General features: G+C 50.5%; 14 protein-coding genes across 14 annotated transcripts; 6 read left to right on the forward strand and 8 right to left on the reverse strand.

The window, feature by feature from the left end:
• Positions 1-265: 265 nt before the first annotated feature.
• On the reverse strand, positions 266-2,501 carry F5J12DRAFT_861561 (P-loop containing nucleoside triphosphate hydrolase protein). The gene is made up of 8 exons (XM_051746883.1): positions 2,267-2,501; positions 2,142-2,209; positions 1,675-2,085; positions 1,468-1,586; positions 1,283-1,414; positions 1,123-1,232; positions 781-1,073; positions 266-723 (listed from the first exon to the last, which is right to left on the reverse strand). Exons 1-8 carry the CDS (start codon positions 2,428-2,430, stop codon positions 713-715), a joined length of 1,308 nt encoding a protein of 435 aa, XP_051595409.1. The 5' UTR covers positions 2,431-2,501; the 3' UTR covers positions 266-712.
• F5J12DRAFT_861562 (AGC/NDR protein kinase) lies at positions 2,502-4,501 on the reverse strand. The gene is made up of 5 exons (XM_051746884.1): positions 4,194-4,501; positions 3,814-4,127; positions 3,506-3,763; positions 2,996-3,450; positions 2,502-2,945 (listed from the first exon to the last, which is right to left on the reverse strand). The coding sequence occupies exons 1-5, from the start codon at positions 4,432-4,434 to the stop codon at positions 2,588-2,590; spliced, it is 1,626 nt and encodes a 541-aa protein (XP_051595410.1). The 5' UTR covers positions 4,435-4,501; the 3' UTR covers positions 2,502-2,587.
• A 56-nt stretch (positions 4,502-4,557) lies between these two features.
• F5J12DRAFT_861567 (chromosome segregation protein Spc25-domain-containing protein) lies at positions 4,558-5,954 on the forward strand. Its single transcript, XM_051746885.1, has 4 exons — positions 4,558-4,839; positions 4,892-5,038; positions 5,097-5,297; positions 5,348-5,954. The coding sequence occupies exons 1-4, from the start codon at positions 4,578-4,580 to the stop codon at positions 5,476-5,478; spliced, it is 741 nt and encodes a 246-aa protein (XP_051595411.1). The 5' UTR covers positions 4,558-4,577; the 3' UTR covers positions 5,479-5,954.
• F5J12DRAFT_467326 (uncharacterized protein) lies at positions 5,348-6,639 on the reverse strand. Its single transcript, XM_051739573.1, has 4 exons — positions 6,312-6,639; positions 6,004-6,259; positions 5,866-5,954; positions 5,348-5,809 (listed from the first exon to the last, which is right to left on the reverse strand). The coding sequence occupies exons 1-4, from the start codon at positions 6,429-6,431 to the stop codon at positions 5,522-5,524; spliced, it is 753 nt and encodes a 250-aa protein (XP_051595412.1). The 5' UTR covers positions 6,432-6,639; the 3' UTR covers positions 5,348-5,521.
• F5J12DRAFT_861570 (glycosyltransferase family 2 protein) lies at positions 6,478-7,674 on the reverse strand. The gene is made up of 7 exons (XM_051746886.1): positions 7,507-7,674; positions 7,355-7,454; positions 7,270-7,304; positions 7,141-7,216; positions 7,062-7,087; positions 6,819-7,013; positions 6,478-6,763 (listed from the first exon to the last, which is right to left on the reverse strand). The coding sequence occupies exons 1-7, from the start codon at positions 7,656-7,658 to the stop codon at positions 6,544-6,546; spliced, it is 804 nt and encodes a 267-aa protein (XP_051595413.1). The 5' UTR covers positions 7,659-7,674; the 3' UTR covers positions 6,478-6,543.
• F5J12DRAFT_467271 (uncharacterized protein) lies at positions 7,488-8,101 on the forward strand. Its single transcript, XM_051739572.1, has one exon. It carries the CDS (start codon positions 7,709-7,711, stop codon positions 8,015-8,017), a length of 309 nt encoding a protein of 102 aa, XP_051595414.1. The 5' UTR covers positions 7,488-7,708; the 3' UTR covers positions 8,018-8,101.
• F5J12DRAFT_861578 (uncharacterized protein) lies at positions 7,675-10,128 on the reverse strand. The gene is made up of 4 exons (XM_051746887.1): positions 9,738-10,128; positions 8,611-9,712; positions 8,472-8,555; positions 7,675-8,421 (listed from the first exon to the last, which is right to left on the reverse strand). The coding sequence occupies exons 1-4, from the start codon at positions 9,983-9,985 to the stop codon at positions 8,161-8,163; spliced, it is 1,695 nt and encodes a 564-aa protein (XP_051595415.1). The 5' UTR covers positions 9,986-10,128; the 3' UTR covers positions 7,675-8,160.
• On the reverse strand, positions 10,109-14,855 carry F5J12DRAFT_467253 (pre-mRNA splicing factor). Its single transcript, XM_051739571.1, has 21 exons — positions 14,682-14,855; positions 14,468-14,627; positions 14,279-14,413; positions 13,721-14,223; positions 13,637-13,666; positions 13,228-13,585; positions 12,967-13,158; positions 12,755-12,912; positions 12,630-12,702; positions 12,438-12,569; positions 12,324-12,385; positions 12,062-12,272; positions 11,853-12,008; positions 11,653-11,800; positions 11,434-11,596; positions 11,074-11,387; positions 10,880-11,023; positions 10,686-10,810; positions 10,544-10,633; positions 10,360-10,489; positions 10,109-10,307 (listed from the first exon to the last, which is right to left on the reverse strand). Exons 1-21 carry the CDS (start codon positions 14,808-14,810, stop codon positions 10,172-10,174), a joined length of 3,549 nt encoding a protein of 1,182 aa, XP_051595416.1. The 5' UTR covers positions 14,811-14,855; the 3' UTR covers positions 10,109-10,171.
• F5J12DRAFT_467372 (phosphatidylethanolamine-binding protein) lies at positions 14,682-16,569 on the forward strand. Its single transcript, XM_051739574.1, has 6 exons — positions 14,682-15,323; positions 15,381-15,454; positions 15,510-15,677; positions 15,730-15,808; positions 15,863-15,914; positions 15,974-16,569. The coding sequence occupies exons 1-6, from the start codon at positions 14,915-14,917 to the stop codon at positions 16,404-16,406; spliced, it is 1,215 nt and encodes a 404-aa protein (XP_051595417.1). The 5' UTR covers positions 14,682-14,914; the 3' UTR covers positions 16,407-16,569.
• Positions 16,570-16,713: 144 nt separating this feature from the next.
• On the reverse strand, positions 16,714-18,787 carry F5J12DRAFT_861591 (FYVE zinc finger-domain-containing protein). The gene is made up of 5 exons (XM_051746888.1): positions 18,230-18,787; positions 18,068-18,171; positions 17,941-18,012; positions 17,254-17,881; positions 16,714-17,199 (listed from the first exon to the last, which is right to left on the reverse strand). Exons 1-5 carry the CDS (start codon positions 18,348-18,350, stop codon positions 17,117-17,119), a joined length of 1,008 nt encoding a protein of 335 aa, XP_051595418.1. The 5' UTR covers positions 18,351-18,787; the 3' UTR covers positions 16,714-17,116.
• Positions 18,788-18,940: 153 nt separating this feature from the next.
• F5J12DRAFT_861594 (uncharacterized protein) lies at positions 18,941-22,331 on the reverse strand. The gene is made up of 8 exons (XM_051746889.1): positions 21,980-22,331; positions 21,876-21,905; positions 21,689-21,751; positions 21,583-21,636; positions 21,472-21,528; positions 21,335-21,418; positions 20,693-21,278; positions 18,941-20,618 (listed from the first exon to the last, which is right to left on the reverse strand). Exons 1-8 carry the CDS (start codon positions 22,183-22,185, stop codon positions 19,116-19,118), a joined length of 2,583 nt encoding a protein of 860 aa, XP_051595419.1. The 5' UTR covers positions 22,186-22,331; the 3' UTR covers positions 18,941-19,115.
• A 39-nt stretch (positions 22,332-22,370) lies between these two features.
• Positions 22,371-24,099, forward strand: F5J12DRAFT_861604 (S-adenosyl-L-methionine-dependent methyltransferase). The gene is made up of 7 exons (XM_051746890.1): positions 22,371-22,436; positions 22,489-22,913; positions 22,963-23,286; positions 23,388-23,435; positions 23,487-23,621; positions 23,680-23,713; positions 23,755-24,099. Exons 2-7 carry the CDS (start codon positions 22,671-22,673, stop codon positions 23,844-23,846), a joined length of 876 nt encoding a protein of 291 aa, XP_051595420.1. The 5' UTR covers positions 22,371-22,436; positions 22,489-22,670; the 3' UTR covers positions 23,847-24,099.
• Positions 24,100-26,499, forward strand: F5J12DRAFT_861617 (thiolase-like protein). Its single transcript, XM_051746891.1, has 12 exons — positions 24,100-24,180; positions 24,331-24,370; positions 24,424-24,491; positions 24,552-24,816; positions 24,959-25,089; positions 25,143-25,221; positions 25,244-25,407; positions 25,459-25,533; positions 25,585-25,681; positions 25,804-25,960; positions 26,015-26,191; positions 26,246-26,499. The coding sequence occupies exons 1-11, from the start codon at positions 24,118-24,120 to the stop codon at positions 26,121-26,123; spliced, it is 1,248 nt and encodes a 415-aa protein (XP_051595421.1). The 5' UTR covers positions 24,100-24,117; the 3' UTR covers positions 26,124-26,191; positions 26,246-26,499.
• Positions 26,500-26,626: 127 nt separating this feature from the next.
• On the forward strand, positions 26,627-27,795 carry F5J12DRAFT_861620 (uncharacterized protein). Its single transcript, XM_051746892.1, has 2 exons — positions 26,627-27,198; positions 27,224-27,795. The coding sequence occupies exons 1-2, from the start codon at positions 27,031-27,033 to the stop codon at positions 27,647-27,649; spliced, it is 594 nt and encodes a 197-aa protein (XP_051595422.1). The 5' UTR covers positions 26,627-27,030; the 3' UTR covers positions 27,650-27,795.
• The last annotated feature ends 6 nt before the right edge of the window (positions 27,796-27,801 follow it).

Consider the following 27,801-nt stretch of genomic DNA (forward strand, 5'->3'; position numbering starts at 1 on the left):
ATGCACAGGTGCAAATGATTGAGTATTGCATTGTTGACATCACTTCACTGCCCACAGGGAAAATTACCCTGTTCAATGCCTACATTGCTCTCTCCCATAGCCATGGTTGGGAAAACATTTAACTGCTAAGAAACTTTGATGAATGGCTGTTTACACAACACCTCTGTGAGCACTTGTAAAATGAAGATCAGTGGTTGGAGAGGATGGATTGTGCAACTCAAGCATGGTGGGATCTTATTGACATTGGCTTGGATACATATCAGCAGGGCACTGTTACTCCAAATCTCTAATCTTCTACCTACAAAGATGTATGTTATAAGGCATTGTGGCACCATGTGCAATGTCTCAAGTCTCTAGTCTTCTAGCCATGAAGAGATATGTTATAAGGCATTGTGGGGTTAAATATTGGGTGTGAACATGAACACAGTAAACAAGGTGCCTGCCATGCAAAACAGCCTTATTCTAGTTGTACAGTGCCATGGATATGACATCCTCAATCAGTTGCAGGAGCCATTCAACACGGGTTTAGTGATTTGAGCACAAGCACCAACTAACAGCACTAACTGTGCTTGTAGCAAGGAAAGCACAATTGAGGCACATAGTCCACAGTTAATATAAAGCAGAAAGCTCAGACGAAGTATATCACTACACACATTTGACATAGGAAACTAAGGAACACAAATTGCAATCATACTGTGAGTTATGTAACTGATTATGACGTCACTACACAATTGCAAACCCATTAGCGAAGCAATAGACCTAACGGCAACGGAAACTTACTATAGCTGGCGGGATCGATATGCTCTGGCAACTCTGGAACAGCAACTTCGAAGCGAGATTGAATAGCTGCCATCACCTGCTGATCACTCTCGCTGGAGACAAAGGTAATAGCGAGGCCTTTAGTGCCAAAGCGTCCGGCACGGCCGACCCGGTGGAGATAACTATCTGCATCTGGAGGGCAGTCATAGTTCACCACTATGTTCACTCGTTCCACATCAATGCCACGACCGAAAATATCGGTGGCAACAAGTATCCGCTTTTCAAAAGCCTTGAAAGCCGTGTAACGCTTGATACTTCAACACAATGAGAAGAAAGATATGGTAGCAATGGTGTAGTTCCTACCGTTCTTCCTGTGCGAGGCCGGAATGGATGCTGATGGAGGGGAAGTTGCACGACACCAGCAACTTGTCCAACTCAATTGCTCGCGCGACTGATTTTACGAAGATCACGACCTGTGTCCCATGTGAGAATAAACAACTCCATCGAACCAATAAATAACTACCTGGTTGAATTCAAGCGTGTCCAACAGCTCATTCAGCTTCCTGTTCTTGCCATTCTCCTCCAGTTTGACGTAATGTTGTTGCAAGCCGTGCAAAGTCAACTTAGTCTCGTCGTCGACGAAAATTTCAAGCGGCTGTCAAAACAACTAAGAATAACGATGCGGAATCAAGACAAAAGAAAACTTGCGTTCGCCATGAACTTCTTGCAAGTGACTCGAATCTCCTTCGACAACGTAGCACTGAACATCATAACTTGCTTGTGGTGAGGAGTTGCTCGGAATATCTCTTGAACATCTCGGCGCATGTCTGCAGGGCGGAGAAGAGGCGAGGGCAGTTAGATTCTGTAGGGGCGAGCGAAGACATCGGAAGTAGCCGAATTCCCCTTGGGACTGACCAAGTTGCTCAAGCATTTTATCACACTCGTCCAACGTGAAGTGTTTCACATTCTTTGCGTCCAGAATCTTGTCCCTGACGAGAGCGTTCAGCCGACCTGGAGTGGCTACGACGATGTGGGGGCACCGGTTCCTGTCACGAAGTAATTCTGCGTCTTTCTGGACGGGAGTGCCTCCATAGAAAGTATGGACGCGGACGTCTGGCATATACTTCGCGAACCGTGTATACTCGTTTTTTATTTGGAACGCAAGTTCCCTGGTATGGCAGAGGACGATGACGGATACTTCTCCATTCACGGGCTCCAACTGCTGGAGAGTCGCAAGCACAAAGACGGCAGTCTTGCCATGACCCGACTTTGCCTGACAGAGGACATCCATTCCCAAAACTGCCTGAGGAATACATTCTTGTTGAACTGCATTGCCATTTAAATTAGTTAGACCGTAGCATTGACTTGGATGAAGAGCATACCTTCGGAGGGATGCTCGAAGCCCAAATCACTGATCGCACGTAACAATTCTGGTTTAAGTAGGAAGTCCCTGTGCATTAACGCAGAGGTCAGTACAAGCCCCCGAAGGAGAACACATAATTCATACCTGAAGCCAGTGGAATGTATGCCTGAGAAGTTTTTCTTCTCTTTTTCCGCATCAACATCTGCCGTTGCTGACACGGCAGCCCCGTTCGTAGCAGCAGCTCCGTTAGGAACAACGTCGTCCTCGTCCTCGTAATTGACAAGATCTTCGTTGTCGTGCAGGCTCATCTTAGTCGAATAACTTTGACAGATGGGGTAGGCGTCGCAGCTGAGCAGGGTTCGAGGTCAAAGCAGTGGCAGCTCGACGGAGTTTGAAACTTTCCTTTCCAGAGGCTTATGTAATTCCCCATGAGTAACCACAGCACAAATGGTAGCACTACATCAGTTAAAATATCGTTGCTAGAGCACCGTCCTCACGACCCGTGTCATCCATGGCCGCCAGAAACCTGTTACTCGGGCCATTCTTACCGAACGTGAAACCCACCCACACTCCTCTGGAGGTCGGCTCATCCTTCTCTCGAACCTTCTCCACATTCTTCTGTTTCTCCTGCACCTCAGCATACTTTGCCATATCTTCTGGGGACGTGAAATCGTCATAATAACCTGTGTCGATCTCCGAGTCTAATGCCGGAACGAACGGAGCACGAGTAGAACGTAGGTCCTCCCACTTGACGCCATCAAAAAACGGATGTCCAGCTACCTGCGTCAGCGACGAGTAGCGGACGCTTGAGTGCGAAATAAGCCTAAATGATGCGGTTTAAAAAAGCATCAATAAAGACTTCAAACCTCTCACCTTGTTACGGCATCCCAAGCAATGTCCGTCAAGTTGAAAATGAGGTCCTCGGGTTTGTCGTATTCTGGTCTTCGCAGCACCTTCGTCCAGTTTTTAAGGTTAGTCCAGGTTTCTTCAGGTGTGCTTCCGCTAAACGGAGGGAATCCAGCAAGGAACTCGAAAAAGATGCATCCCAAAGACCAATAATCCACGGAGTAAGTGTATGGCTTGCCGCGTAGAACTTCAGGTGCCATATAATCGGGAGACCCCACGATGGAATCCGCATAACGGGGATCTTCGCGCCTGATAGAACGGTATATCGATCGCCTCTCAAGCGTGGATCGATATACGACTTGATTGTCCTTGACTTTGTCCAGTTTTATTTTCAGAGATTCGATTCGCTTTGGGTTCAGAGCACCCGTAGCCAAGCCGAAGTCAGTCAACTTGACGTGACCGGTGCCATCCACCAGGAAGTTCTGTGGTTCGTAAGTATGGAATGCACATAATGAGCGACATTTCTAAGAAACAAACCTCGGGCTTCAAATCGCGATGGATGTAACCTAATTTATGAAGCTCGTTCACAGCAACAAACATTTCACTTATGTAAAATCGAGCGTGTTCCTCCTTCAAGACTCCAGAGTTGTTGAGAAGAGTTCTAAAATCACCACCAGGGACATATTCCATCGCGAGGTATACGTTTTCAGAGTCCTGAAAGGCGTAGAGCAGGCGAACGAGCCAAGGCGTCTTGGTTGCCGTCAATATGTCCCGTTCTACCAAAACATGTCTCACCTTGAAAAGATATATCAACGATTATACAGTGGTCGCGATATTCAACGTACTTCATCCATCTTGGACAACGTCCGCTTCCGCATCTTCTTTAGAGCGCATACTTCCCCGGTTTCCTGCTTTCTAGCCAAAAACACTTCGCCATATCCACCCTGTCCGACTTGCGCTATGATGTGAAATTGTTCGACCCTGAGTTTTGCGCGACGCTTCCGTAGTAACACACGTTCACGTCCACAGTAAGACTTGAACTCTGCAGCGAACTCTGAGGCTGTCGGCTGACGTTTGGACGTATCCGCATCGAATCTTGCTCGTCTCTCCTTCCTTGCCGCAAGATAACCCAAACATTGAAAGTAGTAATCCAAAAAATCTTCGATCGAATAAAGCCACAATCAGCGATAAGATCCAGACTGAGAAGACAGAAGAGAATTCGTACAAAGCTGAGCCACCGTTGCCTTTCGCTTGACTTCCGAGCTTTCTAGAAGCTCCCTCTCCCATAGCTTTAGCCCCGTGGCTTTCACAGTCGTGGCCTGTTTGGTGGTGTCCATGTTGATATCGTCGTTCCATTGATCTCCTCTGGCTGTTCCCATATGAATGTCTCGAAGCCCCATCGTTATTCCTTTGGCGGTATCCATATGGATGTCTTGATAGTGCGATGTCGCGATTTTCTTTGCCATCTCCAAGATCCCGTGGTATATCTATTGGGATCTACAGGGAATGGAGGTGCAGCGCATGGTTTCCAAGTCACGTGAACGACGCGCGACCCAAACGCGTCCAAGTCCTGTAATTTAGCCAAATCGCATGTATAGAAGGGCCGAGCATGAGCATGAGACACACACACGTCGACCTCGCGTCGGTCCTCGCAGAACCAAACCCTCAAATCGACCTAAGACTCTCCGCGTATGAGATATCGACGGGCAATTTCCTCAAGGCCGTCACGCACTACACCAGCCGTGCCATCGCTGAGATTACGAAGCACAGAACTGCACAAGAAGCTGACAAGAGGCGGCTCGCTGAGAGGATCCAAGCAGTAGAGGCGGAGACAAACCAATGCAAGCTAAGGGAGATCGAGTTGCTGGCAGGTACCCTTACCCTCTTATTCCCTACCCGTCGTCTCCGTTCACCAGTTCCCAGTTCTCAGCAAGGAGCAGGAAGAACGGAGAGATTCGGAGCAGTCCGTTTCTGTGCTCAAGCACCAACTCGCATCCATACGCGAACAATGTGCTGTTATAGATGCAGAGGTTGAACAATATCGTGCAATCGCTTCAAACCTTCGACGAGGTGAAGCGAATTTCCCTCTCAAGCTGAGCCATCCAGGTTGACGGATGGAAACATACAGAAAGACAGCGTGAGGAGGATATCCTCCGTACCCACGCGGCGGAAGTGGCAACGGAGTTCGCGGCTTACCAGTCGTGCTTATGCTGCCACATAGAGGGAGTTGAAGCCGACCAGCTTCTCATACGCTTCTCGCATGTGGACGAAGCTAATCCAGATAGAGAATTCAGCTTTGTTCTTGACGTTGCAGCTCCATCATACAACGGTTTGTTCCGCTTGTTCGCCTTGTCAAAAGATGTTGACACACTCACTTAGTGATCACCACCACACCCCCTCTCCCCACCTTGCCCATCCTCTTGAATGATCTCAAAGAAACGGGGAACATATATCGCTTTATTAAACTTATGCGCATGGCATTTTCCGAATCTCTACACTCGCGTTCCTAAAGTGTCTCGTGTGGTGGTGACGTTCCAGAAGTCTACGGATTTATCATTCTTCATTGTCTACCACCCAACCAGTCTTGTCCCTAACTCCACCAGTGCTACCTAGCTTGACCTTGGTTTTCGCCTTTCTTCCTCCGAGTTCTTTGTACATCTCTCGCATCTCCACTTTACTGGGGCGACTCTGCTCTTCATCTTCGAGTCTCCACCTTTCTTCGTTCCTCTCCTTTGGTGTTTGGTAGCCCCTCCTCGATGGTGAAGTCCGTCCCGAACCACTCGGATGCAATGGGTACGAAGGGGTCGATTTATTGGAAACCAGTTTCGAGTACGCGAGACGCTGTGCACAGTGGAACATGAGCTTATCGATGTCTCGCAGCACGATCGGTCACGGACCCAGTTTTCCCTGGACTCCCTGCGAGTCCATTTTCCAGGAGGCAAGGCATCTTCAAGGAAACTCTCTTTCCTACACTGTAGGAACCACACTGTATACCAAGTTAGTCTCGTTCCGGACAAGCTTCAATGAATACATACTGTAATTGAGTGTCTGGCTCTTGTTCCACTTCCGCGAAACCCCCGAGCACGCTGCGAGGTCTGAGACATCTAGCCAACGAAAGATACGCTGGGATATTTGTGTTGAAAATGCCCTCAATGGGTCTGTAGACCGCGATCTGGTGGATGTCAACGGTGCCAAGCCCTCACGCAGATGCGAGCGGGGAGTTGGTGATCCAGGTCGAGATGCGGGTCGCGAAGATGCGCGAGATCGCGCAGGTGTTCCTGGAGACGAAAACTGGAACGGAAATGAGTGCGATCGCACACGAATGACGACTTTGAGCACCTACAACGTTGATGAGCTCGTCATCAGTGTCTACCTCAGGCTGGGACCGTGTCGATGACGTGTTTGAAACCGACTTGCGATCGTCCAGGGTGAGCGATTTCAGAACATCTAGTCTTAGACTCATTGTGCACCATACACCAGCTAGAAAGTTCGGAGATGAGTACTGATGCCGTCTGAGTCCTCGATAGTTCCAACTTATAATCCATGACGTCAACCTGGACTGCACAGCCACTCTATCAAACCGTAGTGAATAACGACCAGACCCCCTTCGCGTACCCAATAACCTCGTCAGCACCCAGCTTGCTCTCTCCAAATATTCGGTCTACGAAGGTGATAGGCACCTCTCCAACTGTGTATCCCAATGCACGCGCCCGAACCATCATCTCCATCTGAAATACATATCCCCGGGACACCGTCAAGGAGATAATGTGTCGCAGAACGGGTAGTCGATATAGCCTTTTCAACTGCATCAGCGCTGGGTGATCAGCACAAATTTTAATTGGAGACAGACCGGAAACTGCCTGTGAGGTCGCTAACACCAGGATTTAGCACAGTGGCAGCTAAAAAGTTGGCGCCTCTCGAAACGAGCTTGCGCTTCAGATCCCAGCCATGAACACCTCCTGGCTGCGCGTCGGACAATGCAGGGGTCGCCGTTGAACGGTACCGCGTGCCAGTGACAATGTCCAGATTATACGCCTTCTGCAACCTGCAAGCCCTGTCAGTGCACATTGGCCAAACAGCCATGGTAACGTACTTGATGAACTGAGGAATGAATTTGGGCTATGTGCACATGGTCAACAACCTCTTCGTCATAGTCCAGCTTGGTAACATACGTGATGCGAAAAGTCTGCGTCCATGATGATGACGAAGTCCCCGGTACAGAAATTGAGTCCATGGACGTACGCCGTTCTTTCAGAGACAGTTAGCCTATCCCAACCCCATGGTTAGCGAGCCATACAAACCCGAGTCCAAGCTTCCCCGCACGAGGTTTCAGCACCTTGAAATAGTCAGCGGATGGCGGGAGCATCCCCATCTACGACTACTCACTATCTTGTCCTCCCCATATACCTTGGCAAGCTCCTTGGCAACCTCTTGCGTACCGTCTGGACTAGCATCGTCCACGACAATGATCTCCCATGCAAGATCACTGATCTCCCGACCGAGTCAACACACACCCAAGCCTTAGCACACCCACGCACTGCTCTGCGAACACCTTTGCCAGTAACCAGACAATAATTGGTAAATTTTTGCGCTCGTTGTAAGTTGGTAAGATCACAGAATACTTGTGCGTGTCGGCGGTGTTGTGTTGGCCCTGCATGTTTAGCGAAACCTGACTTGCAAATGGATTCATGAACAGGAGTTTCCCTGTCGGCTTCCACTACACTCACACGCGTCTTGGCGATGTCCACTTCGGCCAACCCGTCTGCCTTGAGTTCACCGGCAATCACAGCTGTGAGGGCATTGCTCAACCAGACTCTGCGCGTTGTCACCAACGATAATCGTGTCTTTCTTGGTACCTTCGTGGGCACGGACCAGCTGCTCAATCTCTTACTCGTGAACTCAGAGGAGTTCTTGCTTGGCCCTCGCCTCAGTACCGGCGGCCGATACGTCGGGCAAATCGTGATTCCTTGGAGAATGGTTAGACAAGTTGGAGTTTTAAAAGAGTGTCGTAGGAACGAATGCAACGGGGATGGAAACTTGTACATGTAGCCATTAGTCTGCAAGTATATCATGCGCCTCCTCCTTCCAAATATTCACTGGTATCCAAAGGTATCTGACCAGTAGCTCCTCCTCCACGGCGGAGCCATCCAGTCGTCGAGTGTGTACTACGTCGACGTGCCCCATGCATCAAATCAGATCGACAAAGTGGGGGTGCACTCAGCCCTTGTACTTATCTTTGTATATCCATGCCATGCCAACATCGCTGGCTCCCTGTGCAACCTACCAAACCGTTCATAAACTTCAGCCAGTATGTGGACCGTCCTTACCGCAGCCCGGTACCACTTGGCCGCCTCCTTTTTGTCTTTCTTGCACCCTCTACCATTAGCCAAGCAGAAAGCGAGGTCTTGTTGTGCATCTACATCTCCCAAACTTGCAGCGACTCTGTAGTAGCTCTAGAAACAGGATCAGCTCGTGGTAAATTGGACACATGCATGCCACTTACGACAGCCATCTTTTGGTCTTTACGGACGCCCCAGCCCTGGAAAAAACATTGTCCGACCTCGTAAATGGCGATAATCAGCTCTTCCTACGATATCGCTATGGGTGAGGGGCTAGTCTTAACATTCCACAGGCAGACACACCTTTACGGCCTTTACATCGAACCCTTTGCTTTGCCTAGCTTTTTCCAGGTCCACGACAGCCGACTCCGCCGCCTTCGCTAACCATTTAAACCCGCACTTTTCGTCCTTCTCGCAACCCCAACCATGCCTCAATGCCAGACCCCACATCAGCATACCTACTCCGCATCCGCCTTGTTCCGTTGCGCTTTTCTCAAAGTACACTGCCGAGTCCTCGAGGCGATTTGACTCGTGGTATTGAATTCCGAGCTGAACGTAATCCCAAGGTGTTTGAAACTGCGTATAAGTGGCGTTATTACTCTGCGAGTTTGGTTTGAGGTTCGGTGGGCTCGGCGACAGCGAGCGTGTCATGGTCGGCCCGAGTTTATCCCGTCGATGATCCTGAGACGAAGTCAAACATGGGCTAGTGGACGGCCCGGGTCGGAGCACTGGTGGGTGCGATTGGAGGTAACTGCTACTCGCGGATGCCTGCGAAGAAGACGAAATTGAAGGATTGGGACGAACACTAGTAGTAGGGAGTCCCCCATTCTTGGAATGTGGCCCGTGCTGCTCCAGTGATAGATGCGACGCGCTGTAACGCGTTCCAGTGATTGGTACAACTGGCAAATGTGATGATTGGCACTGAGTAGTCCGAGGTGAATTTGGCCGTTGAGAGTTGCGTGCAAGCACCTGTCGCTTCTGCTCGTCGGAAGACAGAATAGGTGGTCTCCCGGGACGAGAGAAATTCAATCGCGGCGAGCCGCTACTGACTATCGGCTGGCGCGTAGGTGCACGGGGTGGTGGATCAGCCTCGTCTTCCGGAGATGAAACAAAGACCGCTGGTACGGTGGACGAGGACGTCCTGGGTTCGGCTTCGGGCGAGTCATGTCGGTTTGCAGCGCTCGAGGGTATCGGTTGGCTGCTGCCGTTTGACATTTGTGGACCAGGATTCTGTGGTGTGTGATTGGTGGACTGTACGACGTGGGGCTGTTCGCGTTCCCCCGGATAAACAAGACTGCTGTCGTCGTAGTAAAACGTCTCGTCTGGTTCGTCAAGGGAAGACTTGGAATTCTGGCCCATGTAGTATTGCAGCACACTAGCGTTAGTCGTCCCACTCGCCGCCGAACTGCGAAAGTTTGAATGGAAGCAACGGGGAGTCCGGCATGCTCTGGCTTGCAAACGGCCGCGGTGGAGAGCCCAAGGACGGTCTGGGTACCGGAAAGTGAGGAATGGGTGAAGGGACAGCGGCCGTGGCTTGGCGCATGTCGTTACGACCGCGCTGGTTATGGCCTACACGTCGTCGCGAAGACGTACGGCGCACCAGTGTCTCCAGCGGCGATGTGTGGTGTAGCTTCCCCTCGCTGGACTCGTGCTCGAAGGACATCGCTGGGCCCTCCATGTCACTTGCACGCCGGGCGAGTCAACTAGATGATCATGATGGTAAAGAATCCAGAACGGCTTCAGACCTCCCCAATACTTAGCAACAGGTGTTATGCCGACCTGAAGCAGGCAGGTGCAGATGCTAAATGTTTCTGCTCGTCTCTATAAGTAGTACACAACCGTATATACACACACATCTATGTCTTCATATACCCACTCTCCGTCGAGGTGTCTGACCAACGCGGAGACCCGGATGTCTTGGCGTACCTGGCACAATGATTTTCGTGGACCCACTAGATGTCTTGGCAGCAAGGGTTTGCTCCGATTCTTTTCTGGCAGTTCTAGATTTTTGCATTCAGCGGACTGCATCGAATCTATGGAGTATAGACGTACTCTTCTCTTTGCTTTGCAATTTGGGTCTCTAGCTCCGCTCTCTTGGAAAATTCACGGTCAGTCCTGCGGCGCATGCCACCGTCATCGAAGTTCTTCTCTCTAACAGAGTAAAACACGGAGCCCAGGTCAGCTGAACATACGGAAATCAGCGATGCTCACAGTCAAGATATAAATATATTCTTACCCAGCCAATACGCATCGACGGCAGTGACCTGCGTCATGTACTCCTTGGAGGTAAGGATGAGCTCGTGATAGATTACATATGTTGGGGTATCTACACAGGGGTAAGTCCGTAAGTCAGCAATTGCAACTGACAGCTAGCGTACATCCCAAGCCATAGAGGGCGCTGGTAGGGTGGAGATGCGTTGGGAGTCCCGTTCGGATGTTCACGTACTCGCCGATACCCTTGACACGTGCTGCCTGGTGGAAGTAACCTGCTGTGATAGCTTTTCTGTGGGCAAGTTAGTCAACCGCCCTCGCAATCGTGAAATTAGGGATTAAGAAAGAAAAAAATACTTACCTGATAACGTCGAAGTCCGTGCCCGCCGAGATAATTTCCATCTTCTGGAACTTCATAATATCCTCCAACTGAGCGCGTACTTCGCGGGCTTTTCTGAGTAGTTTAGGGTGAAGGAAATGTCGCGAAGCCCACTCATCGCGGAACCTACTCGTTAGTTAGTCCACACGCTCGGCAAACAGCAGCAGTGGACATACCCATGGCCCTTCCACTGATTGAAAACATTCAGTAGTGTCAGATGGTCACTTTCTGGCACGTTGAACTTCTCTCGTGCAGCATCTGCCTCCTCCATCCGTTCCTTGGGCCTGTAGAATACACTAGGCACCGAGAGCATCGACACGATAGTAAGCATCTCTGCGGAGCACTTGTATTCAACGGATGCGATTAACATCTTTGCCATGGAAGGCTCCATGGGAAATTCTGACATCTTCCGTCCGATGGGAGTCAAGTCACCAACATTGTCCAGTGCTCCAAGGACCCATAACTGGTACATGGAGTTGATGATATTCGCCTGAAGAAAATCAGTAAAACTTCCTGAGAGACTTGATAGAAATCACCTGAGGTGGGGGATCCATGAAATCGAACTCTAGCAGGTTCTTCACACCGAGAGACTTGAGCAACAGCACTGTATTGGCCAAATTGGTACGCTGAATTTCGGGTATCGTATTCGGAAACATGTCGTTACGGTATGCCATTTCGGTATACAAACGATAGCAGTACCTGCGTGAAACGCATTGGCATCCAAAGCGGAGAGGGAAAAAAATCACTTGACTCACCCGCTACCAGTCCGGCCGGCACGACCAGTTCGTTGATTCGCATTCGCCTGGCTGACAGGGGTAATTTGCAAAGAATCCATGCCAACCTTGGGATTATACACCTTAAGCTTTGAATAGCCCGCATCCACAACATATAGAATGCCATCAACTGCAATGCGGTCAGTCCGAGGTCTGGAAGGGACGCTGTTATAAATGCGTACCTGTTAGGGAGGTCTCCGCAATGTTGGTGGCAACGATGACTTTCCGTCGACCATCAGCCGTGGGCTCAAAAATACGCGCCTGCAAATCCGCCGGCATTTGCGAATAGATCGGTAACACAGCTAAAGGCGGAGGCTGGTCCAGCTGAGAGAGTCTCTCTGTATAATCGAACGACTCAATAAAACGCCTGCGGCGCTAAGAACGAACCAACCTTCGACAACTTGACAAGTAACTTCGATGTCTTCTTGTCCAGTCATAAACACAAGAATATCACCAGGCGGCAATGAGAGGTGAATCTGAAGGACCTGCTTAACTGCAGCATCGACGTAGTCATCACAGGGGGATTTAGAGTGAAAGATCTCAACGGGAAAGGTACGGCCAGGGATCGTGTAAGTTGGGGAATTACCATAGAATGCGGAGAACTGTACGTGGTCGGTTAATAATGCAAAAGTTCAAATAACAGCACACGTTGCCTTCTCAGCGTTCATCGTCGCAGAAGTGACAATAAGTTTGAGATCCCGTCTCCGGGAAAGGACTACATGACTCTTCTCAGAGAGATTACCAACACAACATCGAAAGAGTCTCACTTTTCTTGAGCAAACCCATGAGAACATCAGTGCTGAGCGACCGTTCATGAGCTTCATCAAGGATGATGACACTGTAGCGGTCAAGATCGCCTTCGTTCAGAGACTCTCGTTGTAGGACACCATCTGTCATATCTAAAGAAATGTCAGGCAATTAGGGTGTGTGATTCATTTTCGACAGAAGAAACGCCCTACATTTGATCTTTGTTTCTGCCGAAGTGCAATCTTCGAACCGAATAGCATACCCAACGAGACCACCCAACTTGCACTGCGTATACTGTGAGCCTTGAGGGATAAACGGACAACGATGGCAGACACACCTCCATCTCTTCGGAGACACGCTTGGCGACCGACATGGCAGCGACACGACGAGGTTGTGTGCATCCAATGATGCCGTGCGCGCAATAACCGTCTTCGTACAGGAATTGCGCTAATTGCGTTGTCTTGCCTGAACCAGTTTCACCCACGACGACGACCACTGAGAAGCTCTATGAGTCCGACGGTCCTAGGCAATGGACAAAACAGAAAAAACCTTGATTGTCCCGGATAACCCGCAACAAGTCTTCACGACAAGCGAAAGCAGGAAGATATTCTCTCTGTTCCTTTAGCGTCCTACTTTTCGCAAACGAGCTGACTCCAGTAGATGTTTTCAGATGGCCTGCAAACTTAGAGTCACCCTTGTAGTCCTCCTTCTGACCTGAAGCTGCAGCTTTCTGGGCTGCGGCTGCGACAAAGAAAGGGCTGCGTGAATGTCCAACTCGAAATGCACCGCGATCAACGAAGAGTGACGTACCTTCAGCTGCTGCTTCCGTATCTTCTACGCCCATTATATTACCGAGAGAAGTCCCTTCCAGTGAAGCAAGCTTTGCGGCTGCTTTGGCTCTCTCTGCCTGTTCGCGTTTTTCCTTCACGAGAGCACTACCCTTCTTGGAAAAAACTGCCATATCACTTGAGGGGTCTCTGATAGGATTAATCGGCTCAAGTTGCTTGGTGAAGATGGTCTTGCCATCGAGGAATGGTGGCTTAAGGTCGTGAACCATAACATGGACAGCAGATTCTGACTCGTCTTCAAAGTTAAGGTCTACTTCTTTTCGAGTGGCGACACCGGAGGTCAGCATGCGATTAGCTTCCCACAAGTCGTTGTCGGCGTTCTGGAGTAACGTTAGTAACCGGAATGCATATTTGCCAAGGGGGTAACTCACATATTGGGCCTGTCTGGCGGATATTCTCTTCTGCATGTAGATCCATGAGTATTTAGAAACTCTATGAATGCAATAATTACCGACCATTGGTTTGGCTGCGGGTTCTGACCTGAGCGGATTCATGTCCTCATACTGAGCGAGTGGATTCCGTTCCTCATCGCCAGCCACAAAGCCCTCTTCCGCGCCACTGTACCAATCTCGATCGAGCCTTAGCTGTTCCTCTTCCCACTCCCTCATATCTACACCTAGCAAGCCATCTTCCTCCGGACTCGCTCCTCTTAGAACCCTGGGCGTAGGTGCGTCCCATGCACGATTCTTGGCTCCCCCCCAACCAGAACTATCGTTGTCGCCGCCTCTCCTCGGTGTCGATTCCCAGCTGACATTGGGCACTCTTATGCTCGGGGCATCACGATCACGGTCGCGGCCACCTCTCTCGCTCCGGGGCGTCGAGTCCCAGCTCCGCCCGTCCCGCTGGCCACGATCTCGTTTATCACCCCACATCCGGTCGTCTCTATTTGATCGTCGTTGGAAATCTCCAAGACCCTTAGGACCGTCATATTTTCGTTCTTGGGTTGCGGTTATGTCCTCTGACGAAAGGAAAGTTAAACGGTCTGGGTGAGGATATTGTACGGTAGCACGTACCTCTTTGCCTGTCACGGCTCTTTCTGTGCTCATCCAGTCTTTGTCTAGCCACGTCGGACAAACCGCCAGGGTGTGAAGGCGTCTCTTCCCCTCTGTGTCTAGTAGTATTGGCTCTGGAGGTTGGCAAACTCGGTACTTTACAAGTTGACCTTCAGGAGACGAAAACAGCAAGAGAAAGCCACCACCCACCTTTGAACACAGCATCGTCGTTTGTCCTCGGTTTCTTCCTGGGTCCATTCTCGGATGCTTGCTGCTCCCTTTTTTCTCTCGCAAGCTGGTCGAGACCAAGAAGCGAGCCGCGTGGCGTTGGTGGCTCTATTGGCTTCGCAGGTTGACGGAAAGTGTGTCTCTGTACGGATGTAGCACTTGAGTGAGGACACGAAGCTGTCGAGCACGTACATACCTTGTCATCCTGTACGAGTCCGCCTGGACGAACTGGCTCTGGTTCCAACACTTCGCTGTCGTACACTGTAATGCCTGGAACTGGTTGCACAGTCGCACCGGACGCACCCTCCTTCGTACTGGACATCATGGTCGCTGTTACACAAGCTAGTAGCCTTACGTCAGCAAGGCAAAGACAAAAAAGGAAACTGACAGTCGACCGTTCCGCGTCGGGCCTGCACTCAGCGCGCAAGAATGCTGCCTGGTCGACAACTATTGCGGGTCCCGGTATTAGCCAGATTTACCAGGACTAACAGCACCCTTCAAGCACCTCAACCAGAGGTTACTGCCGAGTCCGCGAAGAAACGATGGCCATACAAGCCGCGTCGACCCAACATCTCGCGCGACCGTCCTCGTGAATGGCACAGACCACTCGCATTCGGAGTACTGCCAGCCTATGACGAAGCACTAAAATACATTAAAGCTGATTCAGAGGCATTAAAGACGCAGGAACAACACTTGCGGGCGGCTCTGGCGGAAACCAAAGCCAGTGCAGACCCAAACACGGAAGTTGTTCAGGAGATGGAAAAGAAACTGGAAATTCTGCAAATCCAGAGTCAAGTGAACCTTCCCGAGGTTCGTTGGAAAGCTAAGAATGGAATGGGTGTGTTTCCTTCGTTTTTGCGCGTCATGCAATTCAGCTCTCAAACCCGGGTTACAGCGGACATGTCCATAGCGGTCGACAGACATATCGTCGAGAAGCGCTGGAGGGAAGAGGGCCGACTCGACGAATTGGTGGGTGCTGATTGCCACCCCCCTTCCCCCACAACATTTCACGCTCTGTCCACAGATGGAACGCATCCACCAGATGTTTGTCGTTCCCGATGTAGTGCCCTACCTTCGTCCTTCGTTAGACCTTCGTGTCACGTATCCCCAAGCAAGGAAAACCTCGCAAGGTCATCCCGGAAAGACAAAACATATGCTTGTGGAACCTGGCATGTTCCTACTTCCTGAACAGGTCATATTATGTGTTCTTGAAGGTTAGGGACCATCTCTTATCTATGATGCAGACGGCCAAACCACCCAAGCTCTACACAAGCGTGTTCCACACGGACACGCGTTTGTATACACTACTGATGGTTGACCCAGGTTAACTTTATCGACTGACCACGTCGTGCACACACTGATAAATCCTTCTGGTAGACGTTCCGGATGAAGCCAACAGCACGTTCCAGACATACCTGCACTGGCTACAGTAAGTCAATTTGATCATCTCCATCAGCCGTAAAGGGGCATCTACAACCTATTTCCTAGACCGAATATCCCCCTATCGGCGACATCATCGTCAACTATCGCCGATCTGAATGGCCACACCGAATACATTCCTCCTCATCCCCAGAAGGGTACGCCTTACCACCGGTATACCATTCTTCTTCTTCCCCAAAAGGCACCGGTATCCGTTCCCGTGTTACAAAAGGACCAACGTGATGGATTTTCGGTGAGAGACTTCATCGAAAAATACCAACTTGACCTTGCAGCTGGCGGAGGTGCCTTCATGTGGAGAGAAGCATGGGGTGAAGCAGTACCCAACATCTTTAAAGAATTTTTTGGTGAATTCACATTAAAGCTGGCAGGCGGTACGTATCTAACATGTTGCATTGCAGGGTCAGAAGAGCCAAGATATGGGAGACCTCCGAAGCCAGACCTGTATGCAGAGGCAAGGGCGAGGAACAAATATTTTAAGTAGTAGTGGCGCAACACTTTATCCTACGATCGCAATCCCATTTCATGTCACACGAGTTGACCTTGCTTCCCCGGGAGTTCCTGGAGCAGCTGTCAGGGAAAAAGTGCCGCTGTACCGAGATAGATTTGCAGCTGTCTGTAACCTTCTTTCCGCCAATAACTCGGTGTAATATGATTATTCCTCGTGTGTGGCTGTAAGGCGTAATGAGCTCCCAAAAGGACATCGCCCGCAGCTGAAACCCATAATCAGTTGCATGTTTGACCGGTTCCTGCATTATGATTTTCACAAATGTGGCCACTCGAAAATTTATGACAGGTTTTCCGAATCTATGGCCATCGATGCGAGATAATCAAGCCGTCAAAGCAAACGACCACTGATGGAACAAATTCATTATGTTACAAGCGTGAAGTGGTGGTATCGTATGTACTGATCATCGCGGCTACAAACTACACGATATGATAAATAACACACGCTGTTTCACAAATGAGTACAAGTAGGGTAACTATGAAGCATGCATAGCGAGGGCATACGTCAGTAAACTTGTAAGGCCTAGAGACATAAGAGCCAGATGGACATAGGGCACAATTAGGAATAAGGATGTCGCACAGCGGATGGAAGCGAAAGCACAACAGGTATATACGGCAGATGGTACAACAGAGCCCTAAGAAAGCATCGACGAACCAAGAAAGGACGGAAAAAAAGAGGGGGTGGAATCAGAAGGTGGAAAGTTGGCACGGGCTTTTGGCTAGACTTGCAGGAGTTATCGATCGGTCCGGCCTAAATCGATATTGAAAATCTAAAGATAATCAGTCATGATGTCAAGTTTGACACGAGTCAGCCATTTACAAACCTCCGTCTCGTATTATAGGGTTCAAACGTCTTCTCCGCTCCTCTTGTTCTTCCCTTTCGATCTCTAATTCATATTGTGCCTTGCACCCCGGTATGCGCAAGCCAATCCTTGGAGGCGAGTTCTTCGGCTCCCACCGACCGCCACCAGTTGCCTTGCAGATGATGCTGGATTGCCTCAAGGGGTAAGCATCCAGTTCTCCGAAAGAAGGCTGAGATGTAGGCTCGAGATCCGAGATAATCGAATTCTGCACTGATGGAAACGGGAATTTCCTTGCACTTGATTGGGAGGAGCTACGCGTGACAGAAACACCAGTTGACGGCAGACTTGGCTGGTGCTCTATTGGGGAAGCACAAATGGAGGAAGTCGGAGATGGAGAGGAGGATGTCGAGGGAGAAGAGACCAACATTGGGGTTGACGGCCGAGAGTCAGGGGTACGGGATAGGCCGTAGATTTGGTCCCAACAATCGTCGCACACCTTTTCGAAAACGACTGGTGACGTCGGGCTGTCAAACGTGGTGATAGGTGTATTACGTGGGGGGAAGAGGAAGTCGAGATTTGAGACGTCAAGGAGATGAGTTGTACGGCAAGTGCATTGTTGGCAGAACACGCCACCACACTTTCTGCAGTGCTATTATGTACGATTGAGTAAAAGTAATCGTGTAAGTGGTCGATCAACCAGTTGCTCACATGACGACGCTCTAGAAGCGAAAAAGGCACGCGACAAGAAAAGTTGTCGCAGTTGGAAGCCAGTGCATCAGGCTGAATGGGGAAAGATGAGTGGTTGACAGACAGGGATATTTCCAAATCTGCATACCTTCCAGAGGTTCTTTGGGAGAAGGACAGCGAGGTGCTCGTTAGGTCGCAGAGTGGAAGGGAGTGCAAGATGGAAGCGGCGAGTAGAAGGTGAGCGTGTCGAACCTGGACCTTTGGTGAGTGGGGGGGTCATACTGAGTAGAATAAACACTTGGTCACGCACCCTCTGCCAACGAGGACGCGTCTGATGTAGATTCGTATTCGCAGGAGTGTAAGCGGGAGCGGGACATCCTTGCCTGTGCCTTTGAGGCGAGGCCAGCAAGGGCGGTTGCCAGGGTGGACATGGGGTGGACGGCGGACGAGACGGCGGAGAGAAACTTGGTGGAGGCCGGACAGCTTTGCTGGTGAAGCCCTCCACCGGGGACGAGGTTATATCGACGGACTCCCATGCCGTGGGAACAACCATCCAGGGTCGCGGTAAAATTTTTATTTTATTTTACTTTTCATTTCTTACGTATGTCCCGTCCAATTTTCCACTTGACATGCGGAGGTCGGCCTCGCATGTCCTCCTCTGCAGGCTCTCTCTCTTATGGACTAGGATAATATCAGAATCAGATCAGCTTATCCGCGGAACGCCCATCACTGTTGGTCCGAATTCACCGCTTATGGTCATCTGAGTTCGGCGTCGCCCCTGCACGAGGGAACAATTGCATCGGTAACATCCACTCGTTTCTTTTGATCAGCACCACCCTTGCTGCGGCACTCATCTGTCCTATACCCACATATCATGCTCGTTATGAGTGCCACACACAATATTCATGAGCGACTGTCAGCGAGGCTGTCCTGTTTTTGGTAGGTACAGACCCCGGAATGACGCGCCGAGGACCCGGTGGCATGGCGGCCACGTGCCAGACGTTAAGCAACGGCATGCGGCGGCCCGAAAACGAGGACAGACGGGAATACACATGACCTAGTACAGATACTCTACTACATACATATCCTCATATCGATATCTTATATCACCAATATTACCGTGCCACAAGGATGGCCATCCATGCTAATAAGTATGGGAACAAAGCAATCAATCCAATCGTCAAACGCGTCGTGCCTCATCTTCCGCGAGACGTTGACAACCGATTATCCACACTATGCCGTGACCGTTTCCCGGCTAACGGAGATTCTAGTGGTCGACCGCGTTCCTTCAGGTGATGAACGACCGGAGTGATGTCTTGCGTAGATGTAGAATGTCCCGACGATCCCTCGACCCCTCTCGATCCATATTGTCCAAATGGCCGCCCGAACGCAATCCCACCTGGTCGTGTGGGTGTGTGGAACAACTCCTGATGACGTCCTTGCCATAATCCATTTTTTGGCGTGGTAAATGGCGCACCAAACTTGATCCCACGAGAGGGTGTAGACGTGGGATCAAATGGCGACTCCTCAATCGCCAACGAACCAACCTGCCCTGGCGTGGTGTACACACGCACATCCTGTGAGTTTGGAAACTGCGGTGTATGAGGTCCACCTCGTGAAGGTGGTTCATCCCACGAAGACCCCGACGAAAACTGGAATCCAACGTGACTGTCTGGTGGTGTCCTCGGCTGTCGACCTGAACTTGTCCAGTGAGTCATCGGCGACGGATTAAGCCCAGCCTGCAAAAACGGAAGGTCATAACATGTGTCCCCAATTATTTTGTCGTCCGTAGGCACGAAGGTGGGCTCTGATAAGGACAACATCACGGGTGGTGGTGTCTTTGCTTCCGCACAATTTGCGCAAAACCATGGGTCTTCTTCCCTGCCAAGCTCTGACGTACTTCGTATCCCAATGCAATCAAGGTGATACCATATCTGGCATGCATCACACTGCACCGAGTCCCGCTCGTCGTCCGGATCGTTGCAGATGCACACCACCCCGCCTCCGTCGTTATCGGTATTCCTACGGCGTAGAAGACGAAGTGAGAGCTCCTTAACGGACTTCTTCGACAAGAACGCCGCCCTCGCATCAGCAGGGTCTCTGGGAACGACCGACATACCCGTGGATCCGATCGGTGCCTCGCCAGCATGAAGGAGAACGGGGTATGTTTTGACTTGCGCCGTTTGTATCTCTTCTGCGGGACTCCGTAAAGGCGAAGACGGCCCTTCCTCAACTTCCTCATCCGAATCCCGTTCGAGGAAGTTTTCAATATGTCGCAGCCTCTCTTCTTCCAAATTCTGTGACCCGCATGGCGTTGAACTTGAACCCCATGGGAAGTGCATATCTGGCCAATTGGGAGCGTCAAGCTTCGCCTCCGGAGGCGTGAGAAGTCCATCTTTCTCTCCACGTGCATCAGCGGCAACCCTCTTTTTCCTCCGCGACCGTCTACCTTTCGAGGGGCTGCGTTTGGGAGAAGTTGGCGGCTCCGAAGCATCCATGCTTATGAGAACTCTACCGCACCCTTCAATCTCAGTGGGAACAAGTTGTGTCTTCGACGAGGAGGCAAGCGGGACATTGCGGAATGCCGCCAGCCTCTTCTTCTTCCTTTCTCGTTCGACCATTACAGCAGGGTCCTCCGTCGTATCCACAACATTCGGTACTTCGTTTTCCGGCTTCCTCCACGGCAACGCATCGGAGCGCTAGGACGCAGGACAGGCGTAAACAGAAGAAAAGCTTCGGTTTTGGCTCAGGCTTTTGAAAAATTGTTACTCACATAGCGCCCGTATCCACCCGCCATCAAACTCTCTTCGAAGCTCTCCTCAGATGTTTCCTGGAACAAGGTGAGGCGTCTACCCTTAATGGGACTATTGGTGATGCCAATGGGAGCGGCGGGCTGTAATGCTGAACCTTGCGGCGCCGCATCGGTCGCATCGGTAGTTAGAGCAGCGCGTCTCATTCGCTTGAAATAATCAGGTCTCCGCGCCTCTGCTTCCTGGGCAAGCGCAAGGTGGTTCTCCACAAGTTGTGCACGGATCCGCGCAAGTTCTCCCCCAACTTCCGTGTTGGCCACTGCAGTATTTTCGACCTGTAGCGGTAACAAGTGGCTGTCACCGTCCGCGCGCCGAGGCACTGATGTTGGTGATTTCCGTGGAGGTGTGCTCGGGAATTCTGTATTCGGCACATCGACAGAGTAATCAATCGAGGCTGGTTGCACCCCAGGTGTTGTAGGACGCGAGGGCATCTCGCCCATCGGCAACAACTCGCTTGAGACCAAATAAGAAATTTCCACTGCAAGCTGTTTACGAAATAAAATTACGCACCACAGGTCAGTTTTGGTTGGCTCAACTGAGGACGGTATCCTTAATACCACTGTGAGTCCAACAAGTTAGAGGAGATAACATGCTAAACATCTTACAAATGTTGGCCATGGGTGCGCATCAGTACCGGGGGTTGCTGCTGCATATGGGAACTGCCTGCCTGATAGCGCATGGGCAGAGGACTGAACAACTTTCAGATGTTGTTCCCAACATCCAATGCAACAGAACGACCCACCTAGTTCCCGGAGTAAGCGTTTGGAGGGATCGAAGAGGAGGTGGGGGTGACGGAGTACTTGTATACCTGCGTCAATTCGAGACTAGGGCGCACATTACTTAGCCGACGTACGTATATACGCGAAACCCCGACGGTAAAGTCGAAGGTTGCTGGCCCGATCGCGAGCTTACAAGAAGTCAAAATATACACGCCTACAAAGTTACTGCCATACACTCACTTGTGGGCACCCGAAACTATGGGTTCAGCCTCTGATAGTAGATATGACGATAAGGTTGCAGGGCTACGACAGAGTAATGAAGGGTCAACGGCGTAGTCGGGAACAAAGTGCAGAATAGTCGGTTTTCACCGTGGGGCAACGGACCGGAAGCGACTAGCTAAAAATGAAAGCTCGGGCGTTAACTCACCTCTGAGGGGTTGGCAAATGCACACCAGAGCTGAACGATCCCAGCGTGGCGTATATCGCTAGATCAGTAATCTGGAGTAAAGAGCCACCCAGTACAATACTCACCTCTGCAATTTTGTTTCGTCCAAGGATCCATCATGCTGGCTACCTCCAGGAGCTACAGACGGCGAATCGGTGAAGGACGGCCAACCGGGGAGGCCAGATAATGGTTCTGGTGAAGTATTGTTGGCCGGTGTGATGACGACAGATGCAGACGGGCCAGATATTTTCCCGTCCACGCAGTTTTCGCTGGAATGAACGTCGGGTGTCATCAAGAAAACAGTAAGCCTGCCAAACGGGAGAGAATAGGATACCACCGGCGTCAAATATCGTAAACCAACGTCGTCCAAAGCGTTTCTGCTGAACCAGCCCGTTCCGATAAGTAACAAGGTGGTATGTAAGATAATGGCAAGCGAGCGGGACGGGGTGTGGCGGGACCCTCTCGATTACCTAAGCTAATTAAGGTATTCCAGGCAGTGTAGTACCACCATGGTGAGGGCCATCGAGTTCTACAGCGGGATAGGTATATTCTCTGTGTGTTTGACTACTGCGTTGTCACGCTTAGATTTGCACAGGGGGTCTTCATCTTGCACTCAGTCGAAGCCAGATACCTGCTACGGTCATTGCAGCATATGACTGGGACCCGATAGCCTGCCAGGTGTATGGTGTCAACTATGGATCTAGTACAGTTCACAAGGTCAGCACTGACAATATTTAATGCCTCCCATACGATCGGAGGACCCTATGGTGTCCCTGTATGATACTCTGCCAGACAGACATCTCAACCCTCACTGCTGCACGATTGTCCCAGCTCCGAGCTGATCTCTGGCTTCTTTCGCCAGCATGCCAGCCTTACACTAAACTGAATCCCAATGCCAGAGGCGCATCCGACCCACGGGCACAATCTTTCTTGCACTTGATCGACAACGTTCTTCCGCAATTAGCTGTACAACAGGTTCATCCTCGTTACCTGCTCGTAGAGAATGTGACCGGATTTCAGGTGCGTTTCCGTGCATCAGAATTAGTGGAGGAAGTCATACAACAGGTAGGACTCCGAGACACGGTATCACCTCGTATCAACCCTCAAGCGTCTAGGATACCAAATAGCAGAGTTCAATCTTACGCCTTTGCAGTTTGGGATCCCCAACTCACGGTTGCGCTACTACCTTCTGGCCAAACTTTCACATCTGAAGTTCCTCGGCTGTGACGATTCCCGATTGAACATTTTGGATCACATACCTTCACAACACCCGGTGATATCAGTGGCTGCACGATGTCTGAACCATTATCTAGATGAACTGGATAATGAGTCAATGGCTTCCTTCAAGGTTTCTGACCGTGTTCTGGAGAAGTGGGGCCGTCTGTTTGACATCGTAGTTGCCCTCTGGGACCAGATCATGCTGTTTCACCCGAGGTATGAAAATCTTAGCTTGACAGTATCGCCGAGGCGTGAACATCCATAGGATACACTCAGCTGGTCGAACGTGCGGGTTCAATCCTTCAGATGAACGAACAGCTGAATGTACGCATCTCGGTGCTAATCTAAATTGCACTGATGCGATTCCTGCCATAGACCACCAGGGTGTTCGACGGATTTTTGGCAGCGCAAAGAAATGGCGATGCACAGGCGGTTCAGCTGCTTGGCTGTCTCAGACTGCGATATTTTACTCCCGACGAGCTTCTGAGGCTCTTCCACATAACGGGATCCGTTCACTACCGCCCCTTTCGATTTCATATGGCCACTGGGTGTTTCGTTGAAATCCAAGTATCGTTTGATCGGGAATAGTGTGAACTGTGGAGGTCAGTGAGTGATTAGTGAGGCGATCGACCCTAACCTATAGATCTCGGGCAGGTAATCAGAAGGCTCATCAACTACTTGTTCATTGAAGAGGGTCATGACGCTAGTTCGGCTATCATGCCGGAGGCCACATAGCAGACGGACACAACTACCGGCACTGACATGTGGCAGTGGGTCCCGTGGAGAGTAATCTCTGTTTTGTACATGATGCATGATGGTCCGCCCAGGACTGTTAGTCGGCCTGAAGTTCGGTTTTGCCTGCCAGTGAGCTGAGAGTTTCGCACGACATTTAGCTGTGATACAACGGCACCCGGATTCTGTATCGGCATGTAGCTTGGGTCACCGTGTTACACACTATAAATACGAATGTTACCGAGTCTTCTGTTCCACTACGAGCGCCAACGCAATGACCTCGACAAAGGGAAGGAGGACATTCATCGTCGGATGTGGGTGCACTGCGTTTATTAAGGTCTGTTGGCCTTGAAGTGGTCTCCTGCCGCCGTGACCTGGCATCTCACTTGCTTGTCATAGCCCAGGGGTCAGAGGACGAACTGAGGATGTGAGCACTGATTGGTTACACTGAACACCGGCAGCGTTTGGACGGCTCATCCTGTACTAGATGGGTCTCGAGGCGGCCACCAAGGCGTTGCTCGATGCAGGTACGTCCTATTGCTCTATTTACCCCTGCCATCTGCCAACGTGATACTCGAAGGCATAACATATGACCTTATCGAAACCGCATTTGTGGGACACTGCTATGGGGACTCCACCAGTGGTCAGGCAAGTTTGCCGTGCTCCTACACGCCGGACGTTCGCTTTACAATGCTTCACCCCCTTTAGCGCTCATTGTATAACCTTGGGATGACTGGTATTCCAATTACAAACGTGAATAATAACTGTGCCACTGGTGGTACCGCTCTCTATCAAGTAAACAATTGCGTTAAGTCGGGTCTTGTAGAATGTGCACTAGCACTCGGATTCGAGCGCATGGCGCCCGGAAGCCTAGGCACCCATTTCCCTGACAGACCATCCCCACTAGCTCCCTTTCACAACAAGACCCAGGAGCTGGAGCAAGGGATGATGGCCGGGACGAACTTCGGTCCTGGTGCGCCTAGGATGTTCGCCTAACGCTGGTCAGGAGTACTTCGACAAATACGGTGCGGACATAGTGCATTTGGCGAAGATAGGTTGGTAGATGCACAGTCCTCACCATTGCATCCTAAATTCTTCTGGCGGTATTTAATTAGCTTCGAAGAACCATGCACACTCCATGAACAATCCCTACTCGCAGTTCCGCAACGGCTGGACTGTACAGCAGGTCTTGGATTCCCCGAAGATCACCAAACAGCTCACCAAGTTCATGTGCAGCCCAACTTCCGTGGGTGACGCCGCCTTACACGCGTTGTTTATTTGATCCATCTGTGCTACTAGGATGGTGCCGCCTGTTGCATAGTTGCGTCAGAAGCGTTTGTCCATGCGCATAAACTCGAAAACCAAGCTATTGAGGATTGTGGCTATGGCTCTCGAGACAGACGACCCCACAAGTTTCGAGTCGAATAGTGCCATGGAAGTCGTTGGTTACAGCATGACACGGCGTTGTGCCGATAAGGTATTTGTACAGGGAGGCTTTGCGCCAGGAAAGGGAAGAGACGAAATTGGAGTCCTCGAACTTCACGACTGCTTCGCAGCCAATGAGGTAAGCGCAGGTGACTGTTCATCGACCTTTCATGACTCCCCCTCTCTTTAGCTTATAATGTATCCTGCGCTCGGGTTGTGTGCTCCAGATGCGGCCCATAAGATGGTGGATAACGGAGACAACACGGTACGCAAGGGAGTGGTCTTCTGCATTTACACTCACTAGTGGGTCTCACAGTATGGGGGTAAGTATGTCGTCAATCCAAGCGGTGGCCTTGAGGCCAAAGGGCACCCGCTGGGCGCCACTGGGATAGGAATGAATTTTTACATTACAAGTGCGAATTCTGTTCCTCGTTTCTTCTAACGTTTACTCATTTTTTCTGGCGAGCGCAGTGCAATTGCGAGAATGTGAGTTTGGTGTACAAGAACCACTTCATAACTTGATCGCAGTTCCTAGGGGCTGGCCCTATGCAAGCCAAAGCACTCTTTAATACTCTCGATAAACGTGGAAAGTATGGCTTGACACACAATATAGGCATTGGTGGTGCAGTAGTTGTTAGTTTGCTACGTCGACCAGAGTTCTACACGGCTGGAGGAATAGACGGCCGATCAAGGTGTGAATAGTTCGAAATGTCTCAATGTCTGAAGCTGAAAGCTTTGCTGGATAGGTTGGGGTACAACCACGGCCATGAGTGTCGCTCGATCATCCTTGCTGACGTCGAGAAAGTCAAGTCTACGAAATGGTCTCCTTATGTCCTTGGGCGCGCCAAGTTGTAGGAAGGCGGACAACAAGTTTTGCAGACATTGCATTCTTACAATGCATGGCACAACCAGGTGATGTGTATGTAGGTCCATCTGTACCCACATGTAATTTGGGTCGCTATCTTAAGTAGATGCAGCTTTGCAGCCATGCAAGTCCTGGTTCCCTACTCTAACTACTAGGAATGTCAGGGCATGAGCAAAAAGACATTCATCATCGGATGCGGGTGCGCTGCCCGTTGCACTACAAGTAGCAAAGGATGTCTTGCATTGAGTAGACAGGTGATGTCAAGTGCTATCTCTAGGAAGTTTTCTAGTTGTCATGAGAGGGTCGGGAGAAGAGGACTTAGCCAGCATTTGAACATGACGGTGGATGCGCAGACGGCCATAGTACTACAGATCACTACTACGATTTAGATACACGATCGACCGCGCCCACTCGAACTTACGGAAGAGCACCAATCAGAATCATTAAACAGATAGAACAGCGCTCAGACAAGATCGAACCAATAACAACATGGCCGCACTAACACAACAAAGAACGAGGATAACACGAGGAAGAGTATTCAAAACGGGTTGAGTGCACAGTCATACAGCCACAAGTTGACAAACTGCGCCCACAGAAACAAAAAAGGTCATTTGTGCAAGCTACAGCCCCATTTAAACTTGCCAGAAACAACGTCCACCCTGGGCGACTACTCTCACACTCAATTTTTGGTCTCCTCTCAGAACAGGATCTGGGGCCAGACACACCCCTTGTGCATCCTCCAGGGCCATTCCCCAATTGCAAGTCAGGAGTGCCTGGACTCAGACGACGAAGCGAAGGGAGGCGGAACATTGTACGGGCCATTTACACCACCAGCGGTAACCGATCGTCGTACTACCGCGAACTAGCATCACACCGCATAAACGAATAGCAACGGCGATGGAAACGTTGAAACCGTTTAGAGGAGATGAGGAGGAAACTCAGGACCCGCAGGCATTCTTGCGCGCGTTTAACCGTGCCATGCGAGCAATGGCTATCTCGACAGAAGCAGATAAGATCGCAGCACTACAGGATTACATCGCACCAGCGCTCCGAGGCTCAGAGGTGGTATGACGGGTTGACATTGCAACAGCGGACGACATGGGCGGAATTGGAGAAATCGTTCAATAGCAAGTGGGAGTCACTGCCGATGGCAGAAAAGACAGAGGAGACGTATCAGGACGAACTTTTGACGCTGAAGCTAGAGGATGATGACGTCGGAAAAACTAAAGACATCAACGGCACAAAGGTCTGGACGCACGTAGCATGGGCAAAGGAAACCATGAGGTTGGCAAAGGCAGCAAAAGTGGAGAAAGATGTGGGGTTAGTCCGTATCGCCCACAAGAAACTGCCGAAGGTTATCCGCAACCTCACAAAGATCAGGTACAAGGACTTCGAGGAACTAACAAGGGAAGTTAAAGGGCTAGATATGGACAAGATCCGGAGAGAAAAAGAGGATGTAGACCAAGTCAAGTCCATGAAATGGTCTCCTTATATCCTGGGGCTTGCCAAACTGTAGGAAGGCAGCCTTTGCAGATTCATGTTACGTCCTTGTTTTGGGGAGTAGAACATACGATTTCGTCAGGTTATGCAATAGTATTTGTTACTTACAAGTGCAAAGATGTCGAGTCCATTATACAACTACTGACTAAGAGCGTTTCGCCGATTTGT

Source organism: Pisolithus orientalis (genome assembly GCF_024613125.1).
Source record: "Pisolithus orientalis strain OTSU chromosome Unknown F5J12scaffold_55, whole genome shotgun sequence".
Classification (NCBI taxonomy): Eukaryota; Fungi; Basidiomycota; class Agaricomycetes; order Boletales; family Pisolithaceae; genus Pisolithus; species Pisolithus orientalis.

Excerpts from the sequence above, each read along its gene's own strand:
- F5J12DRAFT_861561 (XM_051746883.1), bottom strand. The coding sequence starts at position 2,430 with ATGAGCCTGCACGACAACGAAGATCTTGTCAATTACGAGGACGAGGAC. Across the intron at positions 1,587-1,674 it reads TAAAATGCTTGAGCAACTTG|ACATGCGCCGAGATGTTCAA; the intron begins GTCAGTCCCAAG and ends TCCGCCCTGCAG. Across the intron at positions 1,233-1,282 it reads ACACGCTTGAATTCAACCAG|GTCGTGATCTTCGTAAAATC; the intron begins GTAGTTATTTAT and ends CATGGGACACAG.
- F5J12DRAFT_861562 (XM_051746884.1), bottom strand. The coding sequence starts at position 4,434 with ATGGCAAAGAAAATCGCGACATCGCACTATCAAGACATCCATATGGAT. Across the intron at positions 4,128-4,193 it reads GGCAACGGTGGCTCAGCTTT|ATTTTTTGGATTACTACTTT; the intron begins GTACGAATTCTC and ends ATTCGATCGAAG. Across the intron at positions 3,764-3,813 it reads CGTTGTCCAAGATGGATGAA|GTGAGACATGTTTTGGTAGA; the intron begins GTACGTTGAATA and ends TATCTTTTCAAG.
- F5J12DRAFT_861567 (XM_051746885.1), top strand. The coding sequence starts at position 4,578 with ATGAGCATGAGACACACACACGTCGACCTCGCGTCGGTCCTCGCAGAA. Across the intron at positions 4,840-4,891 it reads GGAGATCGAGTTGCTGGCAG|TTCTCAGCAAGGAGCAGGAA; the intron begins GTACCCTTACCC and ends ACCAGTTCCCAG. Across the intron at positions 5,039-5,096 it reads CGCTTCAAACCTTCGACGAG|AAAGACAGCGTGAGGAGGAT; the intron begins GTGAAGCGAATT and ends GGAAACATACAG.
- F5J12DRAFT_467326 (XM_051739573.1), bottom strand. The coding sequence starts at position 6,431 with ATGAGTCTAAGACTAGATGTTCTGAAATCGCTCACCCTGGACGATCGC. Across the intron at positions 6,260-6,311 it reads ATGACGAGCTCATCAACGTT|TTTTCGTCTCCAGGAACACC; the intron begins GTAGGTGCTCAA and ends TTTCCGTTCCAG. Across the intron at positions 5,810-5,865 it reads GGGAGTCCAGGGAAAACTGG|CGTCTCGCGTACTCGAAACT; the intron begins GTCCGTGACCGA and ends CACTGTGCACAG.
- F5J12DRAFT_861570 (XM_051746886.1), bottom strand. The coding sequence starts at position 7,658 with ATGAATCCATTTGCAAGTCAGGTTTCGCTAAACATGCAGGGCCAACAC. Across the intron at positions 7,014-7,061 it reads TTCATTCCTCAGTTCATCAA|GTTGCAGAAGGCGTATAATC; the intron begins GTACGTTACCAT and ends CAGGGCTTGCAG. Across the intron at positions 6,764-6,818 it reads GACCTCACAGGCAGTTTCCG|GCTATATCGACTACCCGTTC; the intron begins GTCTGTCTCCAA and ends GCAGTTGAAAAG.
- F5J12DRAFT_467271 (XM_051739572.1), top strand. The coding sequence starts at position 7,709 with ATGTCCACTTCGGCCAACCCGTCTGCCTTGAGTTCACCGGCAATCACA.
- F5J12DRAFT_861578 (XM_051746887.1), bottom strand. The coding sequence starts at position 9,985 with ATGGAGGGCCCAGCGATGTCCTTCGAGCACGAGTCCAGCGAGGGGAAG. Across the intron at positions 8,556-8,610 it reads TCGATGTAAAGGCCGTAAAG|GAAGAGCTGATTATCGCCAT; the intron begins GTGTGTCTGCCT and ends GCGATATCGTAG. Across the intron at positions 8,422-8,471 it reads AAGACCAAAAGATGGCTGTC|AGCTACTACAGAGTCGCTGC; the intron begins GTAAGTGGCATG and ends TCCTGTTTCTAG.
- F5J12DRAFT_467253 (XM_051739571.1), bottom strand. The coding sequence starts at position 14,810 with ATGATGTCCAGTACGAAGGAGGGTGCGTCCGGTGCGACTGTGCAACCA. Across the intron at positions 12,703-12,754 it reads GTGTCTCCGAAGAGATGGAG|TGCAAGTTGGGTGGTCTCGT; the intron begins GTGTGTCTGCCA and ends CAGTATACGCAG. Across the intron at positions 10,811-10,879 it reads ACGGACTTCGACGTTATCAG|AAAAGCTATCACAGCAGGTT; the intron begins GTAAGTATTTTT and ends ACTTGCCCACAG.
- F5J12DRAFT_467372 (XM_051739574.1), top strand. The coding sequence starts at position 14,915 with ATGCTGCCTGGTCGACAACTATTGCGGGTCCCGGTATTAGCCAGATTT. Across the intron at positions 15,809-15,862 it reads ACTACTGATGGTTGACCCAG|ACGTTCCGGATGAAGCCAAC; the intron begins GTTAACTTTATC and ends TCCTTCTGGTAG. Across the intron at positions 15,915-15,973 it reads ACATACCTGCACTGGCTACA|ACCGAATATCCCCCTATCGG; the intron begins GTAAGTCAATTT and ends CCTATTTCCTAG.
- F5J12DRAFT_861591 (XM_051746888.1), bottom strand. The coding sequence starts at position 18,350 with ATGTCCACCCTGGCAACCGCCCTTGCTGGCCTCGCCTCAAAGGCACAG. Across the intron at positions 18,172-18,229 it reads CGCGTCCTCGTTGGCAGAGG|GTTCGACACGCTCACCTTCT; the intron begins GTGCGTGACCAA and ends CCAAAGGTCCAG. Across the intron at positions 17,200-17,253 it reads CCCTATAATACGAGACGGAG|ATTTTCAATATCGATTTAGG; the intron begins GTTTGTAAATGG and ends GATTATCTTTAG.
- F5J12DRAFT_861594 (XM_051746889.1), bottom strand. The coding sequence starts at position 22,185 with ATGACACCCGACGTTCATTCCAGCGAAAACTGCGTGGACGGGAAAATA. Across the intron at positions 21,279-21,334 it reads CGCACCCATGGCCAACATTT|GATACCGTCCTCAGTTGAGC; the intron begins GTAAGATGTTTA and ends AGTGGTATTAAG. Across the intron at positions 20,619-20,692 it reads CGGGTGGATACGGGCGCTAT|CGCTCCGATGCGTTGCCGTG; the intron begins GTGAGTAACAAT and ends CCTGCGTCCTAG.
- F5J12DRAFT_861604 (XM_051746890.1), top strand. The coding sequence starts at position 22,671 with ATGATACTCTGCCAGACAGACATCTCAACCCTCACTGCTGCACGATTG. Across the intron at positions 23,622-23,679 it reads TCTTCCACATAACGGGATCC|TATCGTTTGATCGGGAATAG; the intron begins GTTCACTACCGC and ends TTGAAATCCAAG. Across the intron at positions 23,714-23,754 it reads GAATAGTGTGAACTGTGGAG|ATCTCGGGCAGGTAATCAGA; the intron begins GTCAGTGAGTGA and ends CCTAACCTATAG.
- F5J12DRAFT_861617 (XM_051746891.1), top strand. The coding sequence starts at position 24,118 with ATGACCTCGACAAAGGGAAGGAGGACATTCATCGTCGGATGTGGGTGC. Across the intron at positions 25,090-25,142 it reads TCATGTGCAGCCCAACTTCC|GATGGTGCCGCCTGTTGCAT; the intron begins GTGGGTGACGCC and ends CTGTGCTACTAG. Across the intron at positions 25,682-25,803 it reads AATGAATTTTTACATTACAA|GGGCTGGCCCTATGCAAGCC; the intron begins GTGCGAATTCTG and ends CGCAGTTCCTAG.
- F5J12DRAFT_861620 (XM_051746892.1), top strand. The coding sequence starts at position 27,031 with ATGGAAACGTTGAAACCGTTTAGAGGAGATGAGGAGGAAACTCAGGAC. Across the intron at positions 27,199-27,223 it reads CGCTCCGAGGCTCAGAGGTG|CGGACGACATGGGCGGAATT; the intron begins GTATGACGGGTT and ends ACATTGCAACAG.